At 46.1% G+C, this 24,741-nt stretch overlaps 1 protein-coding gene across 1 annotated transcript in view; it reads right to left on the bottom strand.

The window, feature by feature from the left end:
• Window positions 1-5,666: 5,666 nt before the first annotated feature.
• SLC7A10 (solute carrier family 7 member 10) overlaps window positions 5,667-24,741 on the bottom strand; it is a 43,572-nt gene continuing 24,497 nt past the window's right edge. The window contains exons 2-11 of the mRNA XM_082230829.1: window positions 20,846-21,050; window positions 15,786-15,937; window positions 14,966-15,091; window positions 14,005-14,158; window positions 11,652-11,775; window positions 11,419-11,522; window positions 10,274-10,370; window positions 9,420-9,569; window positions 7,264-7,441; window positions 5,667-5,867 (exon numbers count right to left, since the gene is read on the bottom strand). Coding sequence (XP_082086955.1) covers window positions 5,749-5,867; window positions 7,264-7,441; window positions 9,420-9,569; window positions 10,274-10,370; window positions 11,419-11,522; window positions 11,652-11,775; window positions 14,005-14,158; window positions 14,966-15,091; window positions 15,786-15,937; window positions 20,846-21,050 — 1,409 coding nt within the window. The 3' untranslated portion in view covers window positions 5,667-5,748. The remainder of the gene's footprint in view (window positions 5,868-7,263; window positions 7,442-9,419; window positions 9,570-10,273; window positions 10,371-11,418; window positions 11,523-11,651; window positions 11,776-14,004; window positions 14,159-14,965; window positions 15,092-15,785; window positions 15,938-20,845; window positions 21,051-24,741) is intronic.

Consider the following 24,741-nt stretch of genomic DNA (forward strand, 5'->3'; position numbering starts at 1 on the left):
ACGCTTCCCTAAATCCGCTTGTTCCTTCTGTTTGTGAAAGGCGCTTTCCCCTCTGCTTTCCGAGATAAAAGTCAGCTTATAGCTTCTCATTCATATGCTGGAGGGGATTCATCCAGCAGGCAAAGCAAGGCACCAGGCACAAGTAATTATGACGGACCGCTCAACTGGAGAGATCCAATTATTGGCGATTTAGAATATTTGTCTAAATTAAAGCTATATTTACAGAGCCCCGGGGTAAATCGTTTAACAGGAAACCAAAGGCAGGGAGCATCACATTCCTTTCCTTTCATACCTCCCCACCCCCCTTTTGAAACAAGAACAAAAAAGCTACATCCACTCATTTGCTTGCTCTCTTCGTCACGGTGCCCATAGCGATGGAGAAATGCCAGTGGCAGCCAAAGGTTCCATATCCTTCATTCACAGAAAATAATTGCATTTTCCGGTTGCTGTGCCACTGTAACAACAAAGCAGCCGAGTTTTGATTATAGTGGGATTGTAGCAAAGGCTGACTTCAGTAGGAGTTTTATGTTGAATTAAGTTGGATTCAGTTTTACAAGGGTATTTGTTGAGCTGTTGTTTATTGTAGGTTTGTGAACCCCTTTTACCCACCCCCATCCCGAGTTTCCAATGTTAGCAGAGTGCTGAATGCATAGAACTGTGAATTGGGAGGTGCTTTTTACCAGAACTGGGTAGCCTGTGGACCTCAGGGGTTATACATTTCCCATCAATGGGCATGCTGACCGAGGCTGAAGGGAGTTGGAGGCCATCAACAAATATCTGGAGGGTCACAGGGTCCATATCCCTGCTTTATTATTACTATTATTTCTTTATCTATTTATTAAATTCACATACAGTGGTACCTCGCAAGACGAATGCCTCGCAAGACAAAAAACTCGCTAGACGAAAGGGTTTTTTGTTTTTTGAGCTGCTTCGCAAGACGATTTTCCCTATGGGCTTGCTTCGCAAGACGGAAACGTCTTGCAAGTTTGTTTCCTTTTTCTTAACACCGTTAATACAGTTGCGACTTGACTTCGAGGAGCAACTCATAGAACGCGGTGTGGTAGCCTTTTTTGAGGTTTTTAAAGACTTTGGTGATTTTTGAAGCTTTTCCAAAACCTTCCCAATACCGTGCTTCGCCAGAAGAAAAAAATCGCAAGACAACAAAACTTGCGGAACGAATTAATTTCGTCTTGTGAGGCACCACTGTACTGCCCTGAGAATAATACTGCTGAGCAAGCAGATTTTCCATGGTTTTCAAAGGGAGTTCCAGAGAACTGGTCAGTTCCTCAGATACTCACTGGTGAGAACATAAATAGTGATGTAATAGCTTTCCTGAAAGCTCATGGAGGTTCAGGCATAATGAGAAGTCCTGGTTTCTTGTAGTATAAAGGAGCCTTGGGCTTGTTCACGCTCCCTCTTCCATGCATTAAAGAAGCATCCACGTGTGATTTCAAAAACAAACCGCATGGCTCAATGCTACTTCTGAGCTCAGGGAACAGTAGCTTGCCAAACCCTCCTTAGCGAGCAAACCTGGATCTGAAACCACATCTTGATTCCGCTTTGTTCTCTGCAACTAGAATTGAGTTTTTAAAAGACTACTTAACAAACAAAAGAGAAAAAACAACAACATTTTTTCTGAACGTCATGTGGTACGTTATACTTTGGGAACCTAGTGAGTTTAAACCAGCCACAGTTCCCCAAGTCATGTCACTGACGGTAATTTGACAGAGGACACTTCTGGTCTCTTTGTAAATGTGCACAGACCCTCTTCAGCAGTGGCATGGGGGAAGTCGGACCACCCATGCGTTTGCTGCTTGGAGTTGCATGAGGTCCCAGCATTGGCTGGGAGGACACAATTCCAGCCCCCTCAGGCAACCCCTGAACTGTCTCCAAGAATACTTCAGTCGCTTGTCCTTGCCATTCCCTTTTTCGTTTTCCCATAGACTGCTTTATTTTTTGTGGCTGCAGTCTCTGCGCTGCTGTATGTGTTGCAGTTCCATGGTAATCGATGGGATCTGAGCGCACTTGCTGGGCACTGGTATGCAGCCAGCATAGCCATTAGTAGCCGCTTCTCAGAGTGCTGATTGCTTTTTAACAACGTAACCAAATGTTTCTCTGGCATTCTGTCACTTAAAAATACCTTTTCAGTTGTTTTTGAAGTTAAGGGCAGGGAGGAGCAATGGTAATACAATCAGGTATACAGAGTGTGGTTCAGGATGCCTAGCAATACTCTCTATTTCTTTAACCCCCTTAAAGTCGAATTTAAATTTCTTGGTTTTGGCTGGACCCAAGTGATTGTGTGCCGTAAGCGGGGATGGTATAAATCAGAGCGTGCTGCATCAGCAAAATACTTCTTTTATTGTGAACTTTAGAGACGTCATCTGTTCCCCCCCTTTACAAATTACCAAGGAAATTAAAATGTTTCAACTATCTTTCTGTCAAAGCAAAAAGTAATTAAATTAACTTAACATTGTCTTTCCTTTGTGAGATGGGTTGCACAAGACCTGTCAATGGTACTTGAACCATCCCTTCCTCTTACTAGTGAATGCAGGAGCTGAATGCCGAACCATGGCCCCTGGCAAACAAGAAGGACATGTCAGCTTGGTTGGAGAACCTTCGAGGATTGCAGAGGTAGAAATATATTTTCTTTTCTAAAAAACACAACCACCTTAGGTGACTCCCCTTAAAAAAATTCCCAGTGAGAACTGTGCATGCTCCATAGTCCTAATCAATTCAAAAAGCAGACAAGGCAACTGGGAGTGGGTGGTGGAATGAAGTGTCCTGGAGAAAGCATAGCTGGCTGGAGGCCTGAATAGGAATGTTTCTATTGGGAGGTGAGGATGAACTGCGACATTTTGTGGACGGTCCCACTTGTTTAGTTTATCTGGAAAGTTCTGAATTCAAAATCTTGCAGGTGGTAGCATCTCTTGGCAGAACTAGAATGCATTACTCGTTTATTTAAAGTTAATATCACCGAGAAGATTTCTCGGAGCTTTTCCAAAAGATATTTTGGGGAATTTATTTTTTTTAACAAGGCCCATTCCTGTAATAAAGCTTGTGAAAAAGCTGAGTCAGGATTGCGCTGTCCGGGCATGATTTGTGCTTCAAAGGGGAGGAGGAGACCTGATTTGTGTGAGTCGGGGAAAGCGATCAGGTTTGCATGTTTCCTCTTGCTTGGCGTATTCTATCCTGAATCTGTACTTTGATTCTTCTAGTAATGAAGTAGAGCAGGAGGCTGAAGCCCCATCCTTTGACCACTATATATCTTATCCAAAAAGTCCTCTGGATCCTGATATTTAAGTAGGTGTTGTCCCCACATTTTCAAATGTATCTTCAAACATAAGGGCTAGAAATTTAGAGTCAGTGTTGCTGCTGATTTTAAATGAAAGCTCTGAGGTTCTTAGTGCAGAATTCTGCGGCTAATGTCACATTCTACATTTGATTTTCTGTATCTGTGTTGATATGCAGGCCTGTCTATATCCTGGACAGAAGTGGGTAGAATTGCTGCAAGGACAGCCCTTTCTACTAAAACAGATTAGGCGAGTTGCGCATTCAGGGCTGGAGAGGGAGACACTGCAACCTCCAGAGGACAAGTTTCCAAAAGCCATCAACAGATGGCAAGTGCTTTATCACTGTCGTCAATGTTGCACACATTTGTGATAAACACAAGCCGCTCTCTACGCTCTGCAGCAACAAAGAGGACTTGCTGCTTAAAATACAGCACCGACAGCATAGCAGTTGGTTCACAATATCACAAATCGGCAAAGATTGCCTAGTGGTTTGCTGCCCATCATTTAGTAAACGGCAGAAGAACATGTCTAGTGCTAGCATGTTTAGCCAAAACACACTTGATGCAGATATTTTCGCGGGCATTTTTAGTGGCGTTTTTCTTCTTTTTAATTAGCAAATAGGCATGAGCAAGCCAGTCCTGAGATGCGGAAGTGATGAGCCACACAAAGCAACCCCCCTCCCCAAGCTCTTGGCGTCACTGAACATGCAGCGTGGGTGGTCTTTGCTGTGGCTGTGAAGTAATTCCCCTCCTGATCAAGAAGACTTGATTGGATTTTCTCCCCCTCCCTAGGCAGCATCTGCTAAAATTTTCAGCCTCAGGATTGTCAGTCCAGCACCTCCCTTTGGTACTCAGGACCATCCTTTTCCATCTGGCGGGTCAGTTCTGCTGAGGTCAATCCAAGAATAGGATGACTTTGCCCGCTTTGGGATTGTGTTATTTCCCCATCTTTCCCTCTGTGCTCCTTCACCCAGGAGTAAGCAATGGCTTGGTGGTAGGAGGGACCAGTGGCGTAGCGTGGGTTGTCAGCACCCGGGGCAAGGCAAGTAATTTGCGCCCCCTAACCCATGAATTTGCGCCCCCTAACCCATGAATTTGCGCCCCCTAACCCGTGGATTTGCGCCCCCTAACCCTAACCCCCAGATGTTGCGCCCGGTGCGGCCGGCCCCCCCTGCACCCCCCACGCTACGCCACTGGGAGGGACGGTTGAATCTCTGTGTGCTAGGGGTCGTGCAGCTGACAGAAGTAAGCTTGGAGCTATTGACACAGCAGTATCTTAAGACGTAGTCAGGGCTCTCTGTATAATCTACAGTGGTGGGGGGATATAAAATCTTACCTAGCCCAATCGATGAGAGATGGCAAGTGGGTTTTTGTGACCCATATAAATGATGCAAAGTTGCAGGTGTTTCCTCCCCTCTGAGGACCCACTTTCCTTGGCTTCTAATGAGGTCAACTTAATGAAAATACAATATAAAAGCTTTGTTTATGTTGAAACCTAAAGATTTGCTCTTTCAAAAACAAAACTTGAGGGTCTTTAAGAATACAGTGGTAGCTTGGTTTACGAACTTAACCCATTCCACAAGTCCGTTCTTAAACCAAAGCATTCTTAAACCAAGGCGTGCTTTCCCATAGCAGTGGAGGACTCAATTTACAAATGGAACACACTCAACAGGAAGTGAAACATGTTCTGCTTCCAAGGCAAATACTTTTCTGGGAATACTTTTCTGGCGTCCCTGCTCTCTCATTCACCCTCTGGTCCTTCATTGGTGAATCAAGTGATGATGGGTGGTCTTTTCAACAAACCCTCAATCTGCATATGTTAAGGGAGGATATAGGTTTTAGGTTGGGACTCATAAGTTAATGGAAATAATGCCCTGGATGAACCTTTTGTGGAAGGAAGGGCTTCAAGTCAATGGGGGCAGGGTTTGTGTGTACAAGACATTCCCTTGTCCATAAAAAGAAAGAAAGTGATAGAGGCAAGCATTGAGATGCCCAGGGACTATTGCAGAAAGCAGCTCTCATCATGCAGTTCTGCATTGTCAGTCAAAGCTGTTTTCAACAAATTGCACAACTTCACATCACTTCCTCAAATATGTTATTTTCTCATGGCGAAACTTTACAGAAGTTCATTAGAACTACTGGAATAAGCAATGACAGTCAGAATTTTACATATCGGGCCTGAATGTAAATATATCACTTGACAAATATACATCACTAGGAAGAAACAAGCCAAGGAAGAAACAAGCCAGCTCATTTTATTTTATTTTTTACTCTTTTTTTCTTCTTTTTTCTTTTTAGGAAAAAGAGCTAAGTGCTATTAACGGTCCACTATAGCTGCTGAAAAGGTGTATCTCATTTTATACATTTTACTATTGGATTTCTAAAAAAAAAAAATCATCATGTAAACAAAAACAACAACAAAAATCTACTTCTCGTGTGTAAAATATATCGTTATTTCTTCAAGGTCTTTTCTCTTCCTGGAGGGGTGAGTGAGTGAAAGGTAGATCATCCTCTTCAATAGAACCCCCTTGTGGGTAGACTACAAAACACACCTTCTGGCCCCAGTGCGTCAAGGACTCTGGAAAAGAGGAAGTCGTCAAGCAGTCAGTTTAATCGTAGCTAGAACACCCACCATTCAGTGGCTCAATCTAGCTCAGTCACAGAGGTCCCACTTTTCCTGCAGAAAGTTTAATGGCCACTGGCATCTCCACTGAAAAGCAGGGGTGGGGAGCCTGTTCCTTGGAATGTCCTGGGAATCCAGCTCCAAACAGTCTAAAGCAGAGCCCTCCTGGATTAGGCCAATGGCCCCTCTAGTCCAACATCCTGTTCTCAGAAGTAGCCAGCCAGATGCCTGCAGGCAGCTAATAATAATAAAACCTGTATTGTCAACGTACAACCTGTGTACAATGAAATTAACTGAGACTCCCCCCACCCCACAAACACTAGCAAGCAGGATTCCAGCACAAGAACCCTCCCCACTCATGTAGTTTCCAGCAACTGATATTCAGAAGCATATCCTGACTCCAGCTCCGTTGTGGCTAGTAGCCATCGATGGCTCTCTCCATGAATTTGTCTAATGCTCTTTTAAAGCCATCCATGTAGGTGGCCGTTGCTGCCTCCTGCGACAGTGACTTCCAAAGTTTAACACTGTGATATGTAAGGAAGTCCTTTCTTTTATCTGCCCTGAATCCTCCAGCTTTTCAGCTTCCTTGGATGTGTCCCCAAGTTCGAGTGTTATGAGAGAGAGGGAGGAAAACTTTTTTCTTGCCACTTTCTCCACTCCACACATCACTTTTATAACTTCCTATTGTGCTGCCTCTTACTCGCCTTTTCTCTAAACTAAAAAGTCCCATTCAGTACGGTCAGTAATCAAGAGATTATGCGCGCCACGACATTGAGAGGCCCACAGGTGCCCATTCATCGCTGAGTTAGGAAGATCATGTAGCAGGTGAGGTGAGAGAGAGACCTTGTTCCCAAACTCCCTGGAGAGTAGCTGGCCAGTCAGAGGAAGAAGCTACCTTGATCCATCTAGTTCAGCACTGTCTACACTGACTGGCAGCAGTGGCTCTCCAGGGTTTCAGGTAGGAGCCTGTTCTCAGCCTTACCAGAAGATGCTGTCATTGGGGATTAAATCTGGGGCCTTGCTCTGCTCTGCCATTGAGCCACAACCCTTCCTGCCCTCCCTACCAGCCACAACAAGATGTGAGATGAGGCAGAAAAACTGAATGTTGCCCACTTCAAGAACAGACCTCGAGTTGGCCCTTGTGACCACAGGATGATGGGCTTTGGAAAGCCCCAAATTCAAATCTCTCTGCCCTCACTGCACACATTCGGAAATAGGCTGTCGAAATCTGTGACTACCCTGAGCCCGGCGACATTTTCTCTGTACATAATCAACGTCCTTTATCCCGTCTCTATGGTGACTGCAGATTTTACTCCCCATAGAAGCACCCTCCTGCAGGTTCCCCGCTTACCTGTTATCCTATTTACACACTTTGGTTTGTTTTTCCAGTATACTCCAATAAAAAACACTGGCACTCCAGTTAGTATGATAATCAGTCCAACTCCACAGACTACTGGCTCAGAATAAAAACTGAAGATCAAGAGAAAGGCCCAAAATGTCAGGTAAGTGATTGGAACCAGGAGATTAACCTGAGAGGGGAAAAAAGACGGCAAGTGTACAGAAGCCTGGCATTTCCTCCCGATTCCCTTTGCCCTGTATGCATCAAAGGTGTGATGATAGATTGAGAGGCAGTGTGATGTAGTGGTTAGAGTGTTGGGCTAAGTTGCGGAGTCCTGGGTTCAAATCTCCCACTTGGCCATGAATCTCACTGGGGTGACCTTGGGCCATGGGCCAGTCATTGCCTCACCACTAACCTAGACCACCCATGATACTTATGAGGAGAAAATGGAGGGGGCAAGGAGGACCTTTAGGCTGTCTTCAGCTCATTTGAGGAAAACTGGGATTTAAATGTATTATTACTGTTGGAGAACAATTTTATTACCATTTTTCACCCACCTTTCACACTAGGGTCCCAGGCTAGGTGACAACAATTTAAACACAAATATCAAAAACAATTTAAAACAACTTAAATAGGTAATACTAATAATAAGTAATATGTAATAATAATGTTCGTAATAATAATAATAATCAGTAATAATAGTTATTAACTGATTGAGGAGGCCCAGTTTCAAATCCTCTCTCAGACATGAAACTCAGTCATTCCTGTTCTTTCATTAAAAAAATTAATAAATCTGTTGTCTTGTTTGCTGCTTTTAGTAAAGTATTTAAGGATTTTGATAGTGGGTTGCTTTCAAACTTGGACTGAGGGCCACCTTCGGAGTTATAAAAATGAAAGGAAGGGTAAAAAATATGTTAAATACACAATACATATTCACAATTTAACTCAAGAGAACCCTGGGAACTACCCAACCATTTCCCAGAAATACACACCTGTGTGTTGCCACCCTGCTAGTTTGCCGTGATGGGACTGAATTTCTTTGTTGTGACTTAACACAGTAAAAGGTGAACTGAATGGGGTGCAGATTCTCCTTTTCCCAGAATGCTGAACAAAGCATTGGAGAGACCTGCAAAACTGGTTTTGTGCCAGGACTGCAAAATTTGAAAGCGTGTCCTTTACAGGAATCAACCAACGCACCTACATGAATAGGTGCCATCTCCCACTGTCACAAAAGCTACTATAGCTCATGGGATACTGCTACCATTCTCACAGGAGGTGCCCCTCATCATCACGGTACCCTCCTCAGGTCCCCATTCTTGCCTTTGCTGCACCAGTATTTGGAGGAATCTGGAAGAAGGTGGAAGCTGCAGTGGCAGAAGGAAGGGCCTGTCTGGGCAACCTGTTTCCTGATCAACCATCCTGATTTGCTGGCACAAAGCTTACGCGGAGGTCAAACTGTGTCTGACCTTTCTTGGACATCCATTCACATTTGTTTGTGGGGCAGATATAGGATGGTACACATTTGGCCTGGGCTGCCTGTGGGTCATTTGTATGCCTCCCTGTCAATCATTCGTGCAGCCCAACCTTCCCAGGGTGTTTATCCATCACTTTCCTGGCTGCAAACAGTATGGTTTTTTAAAAGAAGTGGATTTTCTGCTCTAGATTTTCTGCTCTAGCAGGACCCCTTAACCAGTGGTAGCTGGTGCCCCTTGCAGTGGGACAGAGGGAAGGGGAATGGCCCAAACCTAGTTTTCTCCTCCTCCTGGGAGAAGGAGAAAACTAGGAGGAAGAGGAGGAGAAAGAGGAAACTGGCAGGCAGTGATGCCACCTCCTGGAACGGCAGGTGGGCTTGGAAGAAGCGAGGCTGAGGTTGCCCCACTTGTCATCATGGACCAAACTTTGAGCCGCTGTGATGCTGCACACCAAAACTTCCTGTCTGTTCGAGCCCCTCCCTCCAAAGCAGTGACAGTCTGGAGATCACCCCCCTGGGCTGGTGGCGGATGAGAGGACCGTTTTGCATGGTTGTGGCTGCTGACTGGACTGCAAGGAAAGCCTCCCCTTTCACTCCTCCTTCAGGGGCATCGTGGGAAGTGAGCATCATCCGCAAGCCTACCAAACCCCTAAAGAAGCAAGAGAGGGTGCATTTGGAGAGCCCCAATATTTTTCACCTTGATGGGTCTGAAGATTTTGGGCTTCTTCCAGCGCAGCACAATCAAACCGATTATTGTCACTCCGTAGCAGAGGTAGTTGATAAAGGACACATAATTGATCAATGTGTAGGTGTCCCCAACAAGCATGATGACCACTGTGGCCAGACACTAGGGAGAGAAGAAGAAATGGAAATGGAAACATTACTGGAAGAAAAACAAGGAAACCTTCTCTTTTCTATGTTTTATTTATTGCTACTCCCTGGACAGGGGATACTTTTTCCATCAGCCCTGAGGCTTTTCTATATTGTGTACACGCTGTGTATTAAAAGCATGCCTGAAAAGTGTGCAGCCCCAGGAATCTTGGGTATTGTAGATGGCTGAAGCTATTATTCCCAGCACTCTTAACAAACTATGGTTCCCAGGAATTTGGGGGGATGGGGAATGTGCTTTAAATGTGCACTCAGCAATTCTCTCGGAAGTTTGACAAGCTTTCTTTTTGGCACTAAGTGAAGGCCAACTGCTGCCAAGGGAGACTTCCCACCAGGTAAAAGCATATAAGCAAAGCAATAGGTGTGACCAGGGGAGAGACAGCGTTGGGCAAGGTCCTGGCCTAGTGAGAGGCCTGGAGGGCTGCATTCAGCCCTCAGCCAGAGGTTCCTGAACTCTGCTTAAGAGGATTGCTATGAAACAGACAGACACACCTCTTAGCATGCACTCTGCCCCCCATGCTTATCCCTGGGATGCTCTCAGAGGTATCTGTAAGCCACAAAAGCTGGTATCAGAGGACTAGCAAAGCATCATGGCATTTATGCTTGTAAACTCCTGAGAAGCCTATTTGGGCACAGAGTCGTATGTAATGGAGAAATACCCACACAGACAAGAAGGGCTGGGATCGGGGTGCAGTGTTGGACGTGGATCATGGCCAACAAGCTGGGCAAATGTCCTTCCCGGGCTCCGGAGAAACACAGTCTAGAAGGAAGAGTAAAACTGGTTAGTGGGATCAGGAGATCATCAACTGCATGGAGAGAGCCACATCTGTTCTTCATTTTCTTCTGGCTACTGAAAGGCTTGAAATCAAACAGAGATGGCTCAACAAGGGGAATAATAATAATAATAATAATAATAATAATAATAATAATAATAGGCTACTTAAGGCTGCCAAACTGACCTCAAAGGAACTAACTTCTGTTTCTCGTAGTAAATAGAGAAAAAGACGGTAAGAAAACAGAAATATAAACCGCCCTAAGATCTGCTGGTATAGGACGGTATATAACTTCAATCAATCAATCAATCAATCAATCAATCAATCAATCAATCAGTGTCCCACCTGTTGATGCATTTGGGGAATTTGCATGAAGAAATGCAGCACACCCAGATGACCTGTTTATTGACCATTGATCCTGATTTCCCTGCACAAAGTTTGTGGGGAGGTGAGATCATGTTGGCCGTTCGTTGAGGATTCATCCTGATCGGTTTTTGCAGGAGATTTCACAATACTGTGTCAGGGCAGTGTTACATGAGCTAGTTTCCAGGATGGTTTAACCATCAATCCCTCTTCCCAGGGCACTCTTGAGAACTGTAGCTCCCTGAGGGAAATGGGGGGGTCGGGGTCCAAACAACTGAGCACCCAGAACAAATGACACTTCCTGGGATTCTATGGCAGGAGCCATGTCTCTTGAAAGTGGCCGGATCCTGCTTTCAACGTGTGGTGCAGATTGGGCCTTGGCATAAGGCAGCTTTCTTTGTTCTTATGTTCCTGTCAGTTTTTTTGTTTCTTAACATAATGGAGTTAAGAATTTGCAGAGCAAACTGCAAATTCTACACCTAATTTTTACCTCACAGACTTAACCCCAAATACACCACCACAAGTGATATGGAGGAAGGGCAGGACACAAATAAGATGAGTGAATAAATCTGTCAAAAGTGACCCACAACAAAGACTCAGAGCTAGCCAAGAAAGCAAAAGGTTTCCCCACACCCATTCCGGAAAAAGAAACAAAATCGTACTTCGTCTAACCTTGATGAGGTAAAAAGGTATCCGTTTATTCCTCCAAATGTAGACAGAGCCACAGAGACGGGCATAACCCACGAAAAATAGCCCAGTAACTTTTCACCAAATGTCTAAAGCAACAAAAGGCAGAGAAACTGAAACATAATACCACACGGCACAGAGCAGGAATAATCGTAATTAAAAAAAGGAAAAAACGGGGAGGGGAAGGAAAGGAAAGGTCCAGGGGCGCTTTTACTTACTACCGCCACAGCGTTGGAAGACAAGAGCTCTTGGGGTGACATGGCAGTGAAGTAGGCGATATTGGTGAAGGTGTAGACAAAGGTCACCAATGGGATGGAGATGAAGATGGCACGAGGTAGATTCCTGGCATTCGAGAAAGGAGGAGGGGGCAACAAAAAGCATTAACGGGCACACATAATGCGGAGAGCGCAGATCCGCACTGGATCTCTTTCAGCACAGACAGCGGGATGAGGTCAGCAGGGCAAAATCTAACCTAAAACCTGTAGGAAAAGCTTTCTGACGGTGAGAGCTGTTCAACTGTGGAATGGACTCCCTCAGAAGGTGGTGGAGTTTCTCCGTTGTTGGAGTTTTTCGTGCAGAGGCTGGGTGGGTGGCCATCTGTTGGGGATTACTTCAGCTGTGGTTCCTGCTTTGCAGAGGGCTGGACTAGAGGATCCTGACAGGCCCCTTCCAACTGTACAGTTTTGGGATTCTGTGAGTGGATCAAGGCTGAGTACACATGGTGTTTTATTCTACCATCGGTGGGGACTGAGTACGTGGCAGTTCCCCCCCCCCAATAATCCGCACAGGATCTAGATCGATTGTGTATTTTTGGCGCCATGAAAAGTGCTCCCTGATAAACTGTGTTTCGTTCCAAAAACAAAAGCTCACTGCAGATTGATTCTGCATTACCTGCAATGTTTCCATATGGAAACAGATGCAGGCAGTCCTGGCAATGTGTGGTGTGTGTGTGTGTGTGTGTGTGTGTGTGTGTGTGTGCCTATCTACACCTTCCCAATAATGATGTGGGTGGACATATGCAGTGGTGCCCCGCAAGACGAATGCCTCGCAAGACGGAAAACCCGCTAGACAAAAGGGTTTTCCGTTTTTGAGCTGCTTCGCAAGACGAATTTCCCTATGGGCTTGCTTCACAAGACGAAAACGTCTTGCAAGTGTTCCGATTTTTTTCCGCTTCCCCCCCCTTTTTCTAAGCCGCTAATAGCCTTTTAGCCGCTAAGCCGCTAAACCTTTAATAGCCGCTAAGCCGCTAATATGCTAATCTGCTAAACTGCTAATAGGGTTGCTTCGCAAGACGAAAAAACCGCTAGACGAAGAGACTCGCAGAACGGATTATTTTCATCTTGCGAGGCACCACTGTGCCAAGATAGCAATCCCCACTTCTGCCTTTACTCGCTGGGAAAAGTCAAGGGGTTCATTTTGCAAATGTGTGTCAAGCAGCCATGCCCACTCTTGTGGATGGAAGGATCTGGAATCAGCAGATGAAAGCAGTGCAAACCATTCCAGATTTAGAATAACTACATTTCTGTGCTGCAAACAGGCTCGTGTGCCCACAGCCTCATTCATTCTTATGGCTTCGCTCGGAATCTCATTCTAGTGCTGCTATGAAACTGAGCCCAGGGCTTTTGCTAGTCACAGGCAAACCATGGCTTTAAAAAAGAGAGGGGAAGAAATGGCGCCTGAAAAAACGCAGCACAACCAAAAAGCAGGGCGCACAAATATTCTAAACATGCAAATGGTACATCAATGCAAAAGATGGGAACAGAAAATATTCTCATGCAGGGATGACACCAAAGGAAGCCATGAACAGTCCCAGGACAGGATACACCCCAGAGCCAGACCTTGGATAAATTGGGCCCTGGGTGAGGGCCGCTGGGGTCAAGTTTGCAGTATCACCAAGTTGTGTGGCTTCTGCAGGATTTCAAAAGAAGAAGAAGAAGAGGAGTTTTGATTTGATATCCTGCCTTTCACTCCCTTTAAGGAGTCTCAAAGCGGCTAACATTCTCCTTTCCCTTCCTCCCCCACAACAAACACTCTGTGAGGTGAGTGGGGCTGAGAGACTTCAAAGAAGTGTGACTGGCCCAAGGTCACCCAGCAGCTGCATGTGGAGGAGCGGAGACGCGAACCCGGTTCCCCAGATTATGAGTCCACCGCTCTTAACCACTACACCACACTGGCTCTTGCAGAGTTAGCGGAAGGGCTTTAGTGGCAGAGCATTTGCTTTGCATGCAGAATGTCCCGGGTTCCATCCCCAATGGCATCTATCCAGGGAGGGCTAGGAGAAACCCCTGCCTGAATCCCTGGACAGTCTTTGCTGCCAGTCGGTGTAGACAACACTGAGTTAGATGGAGCAACGGACTGACTCAGTGTAAGGCAGCTGCTAATATTCCTAGAGGTGCCTATGAAAAGGACCCAGAGTAGACCCACCGATATTAAAAGACCTAAGTTAGCCAAGCTCATTAATTTCAGTGGGTCTCTCTTTCTCTCTTTTCAGACGTGTGCAGAAAGGTGCTAGGAGACACCGCGGGTGGTTTTCCTCCTAACCCCAGGTCAGACGGGAAGCAAAATACTTGCCTGCGAGGATCAACTAATTCCTCCGTCACATAATTTAGGAAGTTCCACCCACTGAATGCAAAGGAGCCCTGAAGGAAGGCTAGCGCCAAATGCCCCACCGAAGGGGTCATCCAGAAATTGAAGGCATTGCTTGGCAAGAGTTCTTCATAGTTTCCTACAAGCAGAGCGTAATGCAAAAGTTAATTCAGACATGCATCTCAGCGCCCAGCCACCCCCTCCTGCAGTCAATATGTTAGAAGAGCCGGGGTAACATGTCCCAGGGAGAAGCAGAGGCCTCCTCTGGACAGGGCCAGTCTCAGCTTCTTTGCTGTCCGAGATGAAAAGGCAAGGTTGCCCCCTTGCTTAGTCAGCCTGTCAGCCTCCCCTCACGCCAATGACCTACTGCACAGACTGGAAACACTTTGCGTTCTTAATTTCTGCATGCCAGTAAAGAAAGCCAGCAAATCTGCTCAAAGAAACGGAAGGACAATCTTGCAGTATAGCTGCACGACATATTTATTTAAAAAAAGGTTAGTTATCCAGGCTTCCCTAATCCTAGCATTAGGCAGAGGGGTCAGCATTGTGGGCTCAGTCTGAGGGCTGAATCCCTCTCAAAAAACCCCGCTCCTCAGGGCTACCTGGAGAAGGGGTGTGGATGGTACACCAGTTTACTTCTCTGGTACAATTCCAAGCAGGGGGACAGTAACAAGTTGAACCCTGTGCTCATCACCTGAAGCCCTTTTCCATGGGCCTCCTCTGAGGGAGGTGTGGGGCGTGGCAACATGAGAAAGGGCCTTCTCTGTGGTGGCTCCCCATTTACGGAACATTCTGTCCAGGGAGGCAGGCCAGGCACTATCCTTATCTCTTTGAGTCCGCCATTCTGGAAAAAGTGAAATAGGGGCAACCACAACAATAACCCTCTGCCCTGTCAGAGTGAGTGGGCTCTGTCTGCTAAGAAGGGCTTGGTTCCTGCATTAAGTACCTTTGAATATCTGTATGAAGCCCACAACAATGATCAGGCCCAAGGCGAGGAGTTTCCCTGCAGTGAAGATATCCTGGATGCGGGTGGCCCATCGGACGCTGGAGCCATTCACCCACGTCAAGAGTGCTGGAGAGCAGGAAACACAATTCCGTCCAGAGAGAGGTTTGTGCCACACGCGTCAAAGATCAAAGCCTTTTATTTGAGCTTCTTATTTTTCAAAGAAGACAGAAAACGCCTAGACATCTAAAATGGGCTATAAAGTGGAACCTCGGTTTTCAAAAGTAATCCATTCCGGAAGACCATTCGGCTTCTGAAAATCGTTCAAAAACGGAAGCATTCACTTCTGGGTTGTTGGCGTTCGGGTTCCGAAGTGTTCAACAACCGAGGTTTCACTGTAGCACCGGACTCCATTTTATTTGTTTGTTTTTAATAGAGAGAAGGATTGGGAAAACAAGAGGATGAGGCTGAGGATCCAAAAGGCAGCCTAGACTTCACTGAATGAGCACTGTGTTTATGTACCCCTCTCACTCCTATTATTATTATTATTATTATTATTATTATTATTATTATTAATCATCATCCCACCTTTTCCCCAGACTGGAACTCAAGGTGGCTTACTGATCAAAATATGTAAGCACAGATGGAATAGAAAAATGCTAAAAATGTTTCCCCCCCATGTTAATCATTGAAAAGTAATTAAACACCAACAAAACTAAAACGGCACCAGCCCTTTCTTGGTTGAGGGTGTCTCTGCTGGAGAGTGGCCCTCTTGGCAAATGCCGCTGGAAGCCCAAGGAAAAGGTTGCTGATAAATACTCACATAAACACACCATGGAAAGGACTCTGGAGGCATTATAGGGAGGGATACAGTTGGGAAACACTGGCTGGAGCACATAGTTTGAAAAAGTCAAGGCGATCACAGCCAGGCTGGTGGGGTACATGATGATGACTGCGCTCCATAGGAGGAGAAACCTGAAGCCAAGAGAAAAGGAAAGAAAAGGAGAATCTTCAGTTAAATGAGACGGTGCAAAGAGCCACATCGGGCTACCGGCTCCTCCAAACCGGGTCATACTGGCTGGCTTGCAGCAGCTTCCCTGGAGGTCAGGAATGATACAGCCATCGCCTGGAGTTCCTCTCCAGTTCTCATTTTTGCAGACTTAAATTCACTCCTCCACATTTCCACATAAGTTTGCTGATCCAGTTTCTTCATTCAAAAATTTACGAGCCTTTTAGTGTAAATTTCTCCTAGTAAACACATTTTTGAGTGCAGTTTTGCCACATGCATGCCACTTTAGAAACAAATTTCCCTAAAATAAAGCATTGGGTATGAATCGATGCACTCCCATGCACACCCCCCCCCCATACATGCATTAATGTGTGCTTTGCTGGGCAGGAGAACTGTGCTGCAACATTCAGGGAAATGCAAATTTTGAAGTGGAGCTGCCTTTCAGTTCATGGACTGGCTCAAGAAGAATCTGGTGTGAATCAGGTGCTTTCTCATTAAATTACAAATCAAATTGTTTTTCTCCCCCACCCCTAAGTGGAGGTCAGATTGATAGCGATCTTTACTGCACATTTGCTCTGCTGCATTTATGGGGTAGTTACCTGCCTCCACCTGCATTTTCTTGACCTTTAAACGTCTCCCTTGTCAGATGTTCATTCATCTCACACTTTCCATGCATTTCCCTATCACATTGCAAGCTGCAAAAGTCTGTTGTCGTTGTTTTTAAAAGTGAATTTGTTACGGAACGGCAACAGAGTGCCTTAATCCACTTTAATCTCACAAACGAAAAATTCTGACATGCATTCAAATCCCTCCCACAAAATTTTGAGAGACTGGAAGCACCCTGGATAAGGGGCCCTCCGATTCTCATAACAACAACCACAATCAGAAAATTGAGGGAGAGGGCAGCAAAGCTGCACAACATTCCTACACCCAGGTTTGCTTCAAGCTCCCCACCCGCCAGGGGCAGAGAGGGACCAGCAGCAAAGCTCCGAGGAACACCTCCTGCCACCCTCAATGAGTTGGCAATGGCTTTATCTTAAGGAGAAGTGCTTTCTGAAGCTCCCCTGCCCCTCAGCCTGTCAGGCTGGCAAGGCTTTGCAGTGCTTCTCCTTAAGGCAGGTATGTCCAAAGTGTGGCCCGGGGCCTAATCCTGCCCGTCGGTCAGTTTAATCCGGCCCCTGTGGCAGTTTATTTCCTAGGGTAAAATCCCCCCAAAAGCTCAACAACTTCAATCCTAAAAAAGGTCAACAACTTTAGCAGGCCCTCATGCATGTTCACTTCATCAAACCTGGCCCTCTTTGAAAAAAGTTTGGGCACCCCTGCCTTAAGGGAAGCCCTTGCAGAGCCTCTCATGCCCCCTCAACCGCATTGTAGGGACAGCAGGAGGCATTTTGCCTCAGGTGCCGAAATGTCTGGAGCCACCCCTGACTACAAGTCCCAGAATCCTCCAGTCAGAAAATTAGACTCATCTTTTCTAAGTGGCAGCAATTGCAAGCCAATAATCATGGAAGGCCACCTCCAAGTGTTAGTTTCAGGTGGTAGCCGTGTTGGTCTGACACAGTCGAAATATATAAAAAAATTGTCCAGTAGCACCTTAGAGACCAACTAAGTTTGTTCTTGGTATAAGCTTTTGTGTGCATGCACACTTCTTCAGATACCACGAAAGCTTATACCAAGAACAAACCTAGTTGGTCTCTAGGGTACTACTGGACATTTTAAAATTTTTTTTATTTATTTCAAGTTTTAGTATTACTGAAGGATTTAAAGAAAGGGGGGAACTGGCTCCCCCCCCCCGAGCCAAATCTGCTTATGATGCAACCCCTACTAATCTTCCTTTCCCCTTCATTTTTAGAAATAAAAAAATAAAATAAATAAAAATAAGATTAGGCAGGAATCTGAGAGTCATTATTGGAGCTGGGTGGTTTCATAAAACAGCTATTAAATGTGCAGGTTAATTAACTTCTGGTCAGAACAAGATTCTAAAAGTCATTTTATTGGCCAGGAAATGTTTAAATGGAAAGGGTTCCGGAAAAGTGACCACCTTTTAGTTTTTGTATTAACGTTTTTGCTACAAGGAGGGGGAGAACTATGTCCTTGAGTTCCTTGGAGGAAAGGTGAGGTACAAATTATAACAATAAATAAATCTGTACAACTGGAAAAGCACGAAAGAGAAACGTGTATTTCCTTTATGGAATCACCCATATTTTTCGCTCTATAAGACACACAAGACCATAAGACGCACCTAGATTTTGGAGGAGGGAAACAAGAAAAAAAATATTCTGAATCTTAGAAGCCAGAACAACAAGAGGGATCGTTGCACAGCGAAAGCAGTGATCCCTCTTGCTGTTCTGGCTTCTGGGATAGCTGCGCAGCCTGCATTCGCACCATAAGACGCATACACATTTCCCCTTAGTTTTTAGAAGGGAAAAAGCGAGTCTTATAGAGCAAAAAATACGGTAACTACCACAAAATCTGTTTTCCACCCCAATTTTTCCATTCCTGCCCCGCCCCCTGGAAAAAATAGCAACCCCCATCCCCGCAAAATTGGGTGGAAAAACCCCAGATGCGTTCCCTGCCCCAACACAGTTTTCCCAGTCTTCCCCTAGACCTTCACATCTCTGTGCTCATCCCAAGGGCAAGTGATGCCAGGTCCAGCTCTCTCAAAAACTACTGTCCCTGTTTAGCCTCAATAAAAACAGCCTTGTGGAGACAGGGCAAGGTTAACACGATCTCCCTGTTGAGTTATTGCTGGCCTGAGGGTGGAGCTGAAGCCTTTGTCAGCCTAAACTTTTAGGAAACAACACGGAGAGCTTTGCTGCTTTTTATATCTCCACGTACGACTCGTCGTTTTGGCACTTTCTTAGATGCAATAAATATCAATTCCTGGGAGGCGGCTGGCCCTGAAAATGATCAAGAGTTGCCGGCTTTCTTCTGGTTGCCTTTGTCCTTACAAAATCTTCACGGCCTGATTTACAGGCTTTGCAAAATGCAGCCCGCCTCCTGGTATCCTATGCAATTAGGATTGCATCTGCTCTTTGCCAGAGCAGATATTGCGGGGTGGGAGGGGAGGTAATCTGTTTTTATGCAGGTGCTCCCCTCCCCTCAGCAACATTGCATCAGCAGTTCAGGCTGTAACAAGAAACTCCCTAGCCAGTTCATTCAAACACCAATCAAAGTAAGGACGCTTGCCTCTGAACATGAAATAGGGTGTTTGGAAGAGGACTGTGCCAGGAACGGCTGCTCAGGCCTCCATGACAACAAGGGAAATCGTGAAACCTCTGGGAAGCTGGCGCAGCACAGTGTGGGGGTTAGAAGCCAGGAAGTCCTGGGTTCAAATCCAGAACTCAGTGGGAAAGCAATGATGCTTTGCATGCCAAAGGATAATAATTATTATAATTATAGTAATAATAATAATTTATTTTATTATTATTTTATAAGTTAAGGGACTTTTTGCTCAATTTGATATTTTACAGATAGTTATTTTGTATATTGCTACCTGCTGTTATTTTTATTGATTACAGTTCACAATATTTATCGTAATTGCTGAGAGCAAATTTCTGTTTCATTATTGTTTGCTGATGTTTTGAGAGTCAGTTTTATTGTGTACCAAGATTTTCTAATGGATTTTTGAATATTGCCTTATTTGATATAAGCCAGGGGTCAACAAATTTTTCCATCAGGGGGCCGGTCCACTGTCCCTCAGACCTTGGGGGGGGGCACGGACTATATTTTGAAAAATATAAACACCCTGCAAGCTGGTCCTGCAGCTGCCTCTGGACATGGAGGAGGAACGCATTCTGCACATGCTCAGGAGTGCGTCTCGGCAACGCCCACTCACCAGCATTGTTGACAAGCAGCCGCTCCATTGGCCTGTCCCCGCGGAGCTCCCAGGCGGTGTGCACCACGTGCTGCGGCCCATTGTCCGAGGCCAGGTCGGCGGGCATTCCACACATGCAGAGCACCAGGCAGGCAGCACACAGCTCGCCCTCCGGCAGCTCCAGTGTGGCCACCGAGTGCACCACCAGTGGCAGCCCCGAGCCAGGCACGGGGCCAGCAGGCGCATCAAGCTCCGGCTGAAGCCCCTTGACGTGCCCGTCACGATGCCCATGGCACAACCCAGACCCGTCGCCCACCCGCAGGCCTCCCTGTCCATGGCTGCGCTGGGCCAGGTTTACTTCAGCCACGGGCGGCAAGGCTTCGGATTGACTGCAGGAGCTTCCTGCAGCTAATCCGAAGCCGCGCCAGTGTTGCCACCTGCCCAGAAGCTGTGCCAGGGTCACAGAAATCAGTCCCCACGCTGCGAAGTGTCCACAGTGCGCGGGGACTGACTGAGTGGGCAGCAGGGTCCGCAGGTCGGATTTATGAGCCGAGGGGGGCGCATCTGGCCCCCGGGCCTTAGTTTGCCTACCCCTGATAAAAGCGGCTTCTTTTGCAGTCAGATTTTTATTATGACTTTATTGTATCGGATCAGATTGTTATAAGATGTGTGATCTTTGTTGTATATTTTGTTGCCTCTTCAGCAAGTAAACACCTCGTGTATACTGAAAGGCAGTATACAAATTAAATGTAAAATGAAATGAAGACCTTGGGTTTGATCCCCAGCATCTTTCAGTTGATTGACAGGTGGGCGTGGTTGGGGGGGGAAATAGAGCACTGACCCATTGGCTCTAGCTTCCTTGCCCCCTTTTTAGAGCAAAATATTGCCAGCTCCCTAGGCATCCTCAGCGCTGTCTCTTCCAAAGTGCTGCACCCACCACAGTCGATTGCTCAGAGGAGCGAGGAGCATGTGCCAATATAGCCCTCCTTGCAAGGTTGCCGTGACGATGCCGTGAGACCCAAAAGATTAAGCGTCATGCTGCTAAAGCGCCACTTACCCAGCTAATTCACCGAAAATCTCGGAGACGTAGGAATAATCCCCTCCAGACTTCGGGATGGTGACTCCTAACTCGGCGTAACACAGCGACCCGAGGGCTGCGATCCCCCCGCCGAGCACCCAGATGATGAGGGCGAGCCCCACGGACCCCGTGTGCTCCAGGACTCCTTTGGGGGAAATGAAGATGCCAGAGCCGATAATGTTACCTGGAAGGAGCAGAAGGTGTAGGAGAAGATGAATTAATATATAGGCATATCTTCTCATCTTGCTACTCTAGTATGCTCAATAACAACAATAGCAATAACTTGAAGAGGAGAATTTGGATAGTACTTGGCAGACGTATTTTTCTTCAGCTACACCAAAGCCATAGGAAGCTGTCTTCTACCCATTCTGACCATTTAGCATGGCCAGACCATCCATGAGACAGGCTGAAGCAGGTGCCTCAGGTGGCAGAATCCAATGGGCATCTCTGCAGACACAGACACCCTATTGCCGGATGAGCAAGGAGAAGCGGCTGAGGCGGCCTTTGGGTTCTGGTATGAGATCTTGCGAGAGCCTCATGAAATATCGCAAGAGTCCCACGAGATCTTGCAGGGATAGCACAAGATCCCACAGAGCTCTCGTGAGATCTTTCCAAAATACAGAAGCAGTGACCCCAATAAGCAAGGCTTTGGCAGAGGCAATAAGGAAGGGTGGGTGTGAATATCTGGTGTTCGTGCAGGGCAGCACCTTCCCATTTCAGCCAAACAGGATGGACCCATAGCTGTCAACTTTTCCCTTTTCTTATGAGGAATCCTATTTGGAATAAGGGGATTCCCCTTTAAAAAGGGGGAAAGTTGACCGCTATGGATGGACCACCCTTGCCGTTTGGGTCCATCTAGCTCAGCGTTGTCACCATCATCATTGTCAATCATATTTATATGCTGCTTAATGTTCAAAATCCCTAAGCGGTTTACAAAAAAACAACAACAACCCCACAGTAAGGTAATGTTGAAAAAGAATAATGTACATACCACATTTAAAACTCTGAATGCAAAGAGATGCCTCAGTAAAAGCCATCAATAAAACAGTAAATAATAAAGCAGAACGATGTGGTGACCAGTTTAAATAGATAGGTCTTTAGGCAGCATTTCATGATGATGATGATGATGATGATGATGAAAGCTTGCCACTGTTTCTGTCTCATGAACAGCACATGTGAGGGTGACTGACCTTTGGCCATGCTGTCTGGTGCAGATGAGAGTCTAGCAATAGCTAGACTTGTCAACAGTGACTGGCAGCCATTCTCTAGGTTTTCAGACAGCTTTACCTAGAGATGCTGACGATTGAACCTGGGGAACATCTGCCTGCAAAGCATCTGCTGTACTGCTGAGCTACGGCCCATCCCACTCTGGTATCCTCCTAGTGCTTCGGACTCTGACACCCATCAGCTCCAGTCAGAATAGGACCCAGCCCTATAATTCGCCACTCCCTAAGCTGGACTGACACCAAAATCTGCCATAAAGGAAAGCCCTAAGCAGACAATAGCTATTGAAACAACTATTGGATGCTTTTCAAGGAAGATCCCAGGATCATTTGCTTGGCGCTCAGGCGCTCAGTAAAAGGCATGGGATTTAAGAAATTGTTTTCATGACTGCTGTGAGTAAGACAGTCAATGGAAGAGGAGAACTTTCTCAGAACGACAAAGAAAGGAGGTGTTAGGAAGAGGTGGAAGAACTTTAATCTCGCAGCCAAATGGCTTTTCTGGCGAAGGTTTTAATCCGGACGGGGAAAGTCTAATTAATATTCAGAAGAACCTTCTCCAAAGGAAGACGGTCAACCTGGGCGGAATGCTAAACTAGGCTGAGGAAACCTGGAACCAGGACAGCTATGCTAATAGGCTGGACCCTGCGCAGTGAGGGGAGGGCAGCAGGGTCAGGGTCTGCCTTTCAAGAGCGATGGGTTACGTAAGGAGACGCTCAGAGGGAGCAAGTAGATTCCCCAGACCCAAAATGCAACTGTGCTGTAATCAAGCACATACGTGCATGTGCACACCCACCTACAACACAGAGATACACAGCATTTCTAAATGAATAAATAAAATAGTAGAGTTGGAAAGGACCCAAAGAGTCATCTAGTCCAGGGCAGGAATCACAGCTAAATAAATACATAAGATTTTGTGTTGCACAGGAGCCCAGGGTGGCAACAACAGCGTAGTAAAACAATGCCATTTAAACACACTAAAAACAGTTACGAACATCTAAAAACGTCAAAGGAAGAGTAACATGCCCAAGCAGCAAAGAATTTTGAAGTTGCTAGGAACAGTATCTTTCAGCCATCCATTGTCTGGGTGACTGTGAAAGTTTAAAAAATTCCTTGTGTGTGTTAAGAATGAAGGGGGTGAGATGCACCTCTCGCAGAAGGGAAACAGCCACTGAGAAAACGCTGCTGTGGCTCTGTGCCAACCGGGCAGGACCTAACAGTGCCACCAACAGGGTAATTTTCACAGGTCAGGGTGTTTAGTTTACATTTCCTCAACTTCCAGGTCAGCAGCTGTGCCGCTCTCCTGCTGCAGCAAAGTGTCAAGGAACCTTGTGTCACTCAGAAGCCAACCCAACTGTTTGTATTTAAGATGTCACAAGACACTTTGTTGTTTGTACCCGTTACTTCAGTAACCCTTTCTGCTACATTATTGAAAAGCAGACAAGGAATACTATTTCTTATTTTTCCTGCTGACTTGATGGGACTGAAACAATCAATGTGAGCTGCTTTCAACCACTTGGCGAGTCAACTGAACACAGACACACCCTTCTTAAATTTCGCAATCCTGTTTTATTGGGAATACATGCAAAAGATACTGTAGAAAGGGTGTGTGATCTACTGTCAGATCTTTGCTTTTGTTGTGACTTACATGGTCTTTCTTTCTGAAGAAATCTCCCAGAGAGAGAGAGAGAGAGAGCTATAGATTGTCATTGTGATGATGACTTTAATCATTTATTTTATTGCTTGGGTTTTATTGCTTCCTTTTGTTTTATTTTTGTTTGTTGTTTTAACTGATTCTACTTTCTATTTATGAAGATTGATATACATAGTATTTTCAATATTGGCATGTGCGAATGTCTGATCTGTTGAGATATATCAGTTCTGTTTTTGCACCAGAGTACCCCAAAACCGGTGGACGCGGGTGGCGCTGTGGGTAAAAGCCTCAGCGCCTAGGGCTTGCCGATCGAAAGGTCGGCGGTTCGAATCCCCGCGGCGGGGTGCGCTCCCGCTGCTCGGTCCCAGCGCCTGCCAACCTAGCAGTTCGAAAGCACCTCCGGGTGCAAGTAGATAAATAGGTACCGCTTACCAGCGGGAAGGTAAACGGCGTTCCGTGTGCTGCGCTGGCTCGCCAGATGCAGCTTTGTCACGCTGGCCACGTGACCCGGAAGTGTCTCCGGACAGCGCTGGCCCCTGGCCTATAGAGTGAGATGGGCGCACAAACCCCAGAGTCTGTCAAGACTGGCCCGTTCGGGCAGGGGTACCTTTACCTTTACCTTTACCCCAAAACCACTTATAGAGATTGATGGAGGCATCTAGTTTTGAGAGATATTTTTGGCCTTTGGCCATAAGCAACAAATGTTTCACACAATTAATGCAACTTTATTAGGATCTCTTGTTTACTTCCGCATTTGTGTGTGTAGGGGGGGGGATCCACCATGTGGACCATAATATATGGATATGGGGCACCCACATCCCATGTAACATTCATGGCAGTTGTGTAGTCTGGGAGACCTGCTGGGAGGATCTCAGAAGTGGCAACAGAATCTTCAGCCCAGGTCAGTGTTTGGTGTGGGCCTCGGCCACAGTGCTCCTTAGGTGGTGTGGTGGGGGTCAACCCCACAGCTGAAATCCCCTCCATATCCTGCTTTCACTTCT

This window comes from Podarcis vaucheri, assembly GCF_965113315.1.
Source record: "Podarcis vaucheri genome assembly, chromosome: 7".
Lineage (NCBI taxonomy): Eukaryota > Metazoa > Chordata > Lepidosauria > Squamata > Lacertidae > Podarcis > Podarcis vaucheri.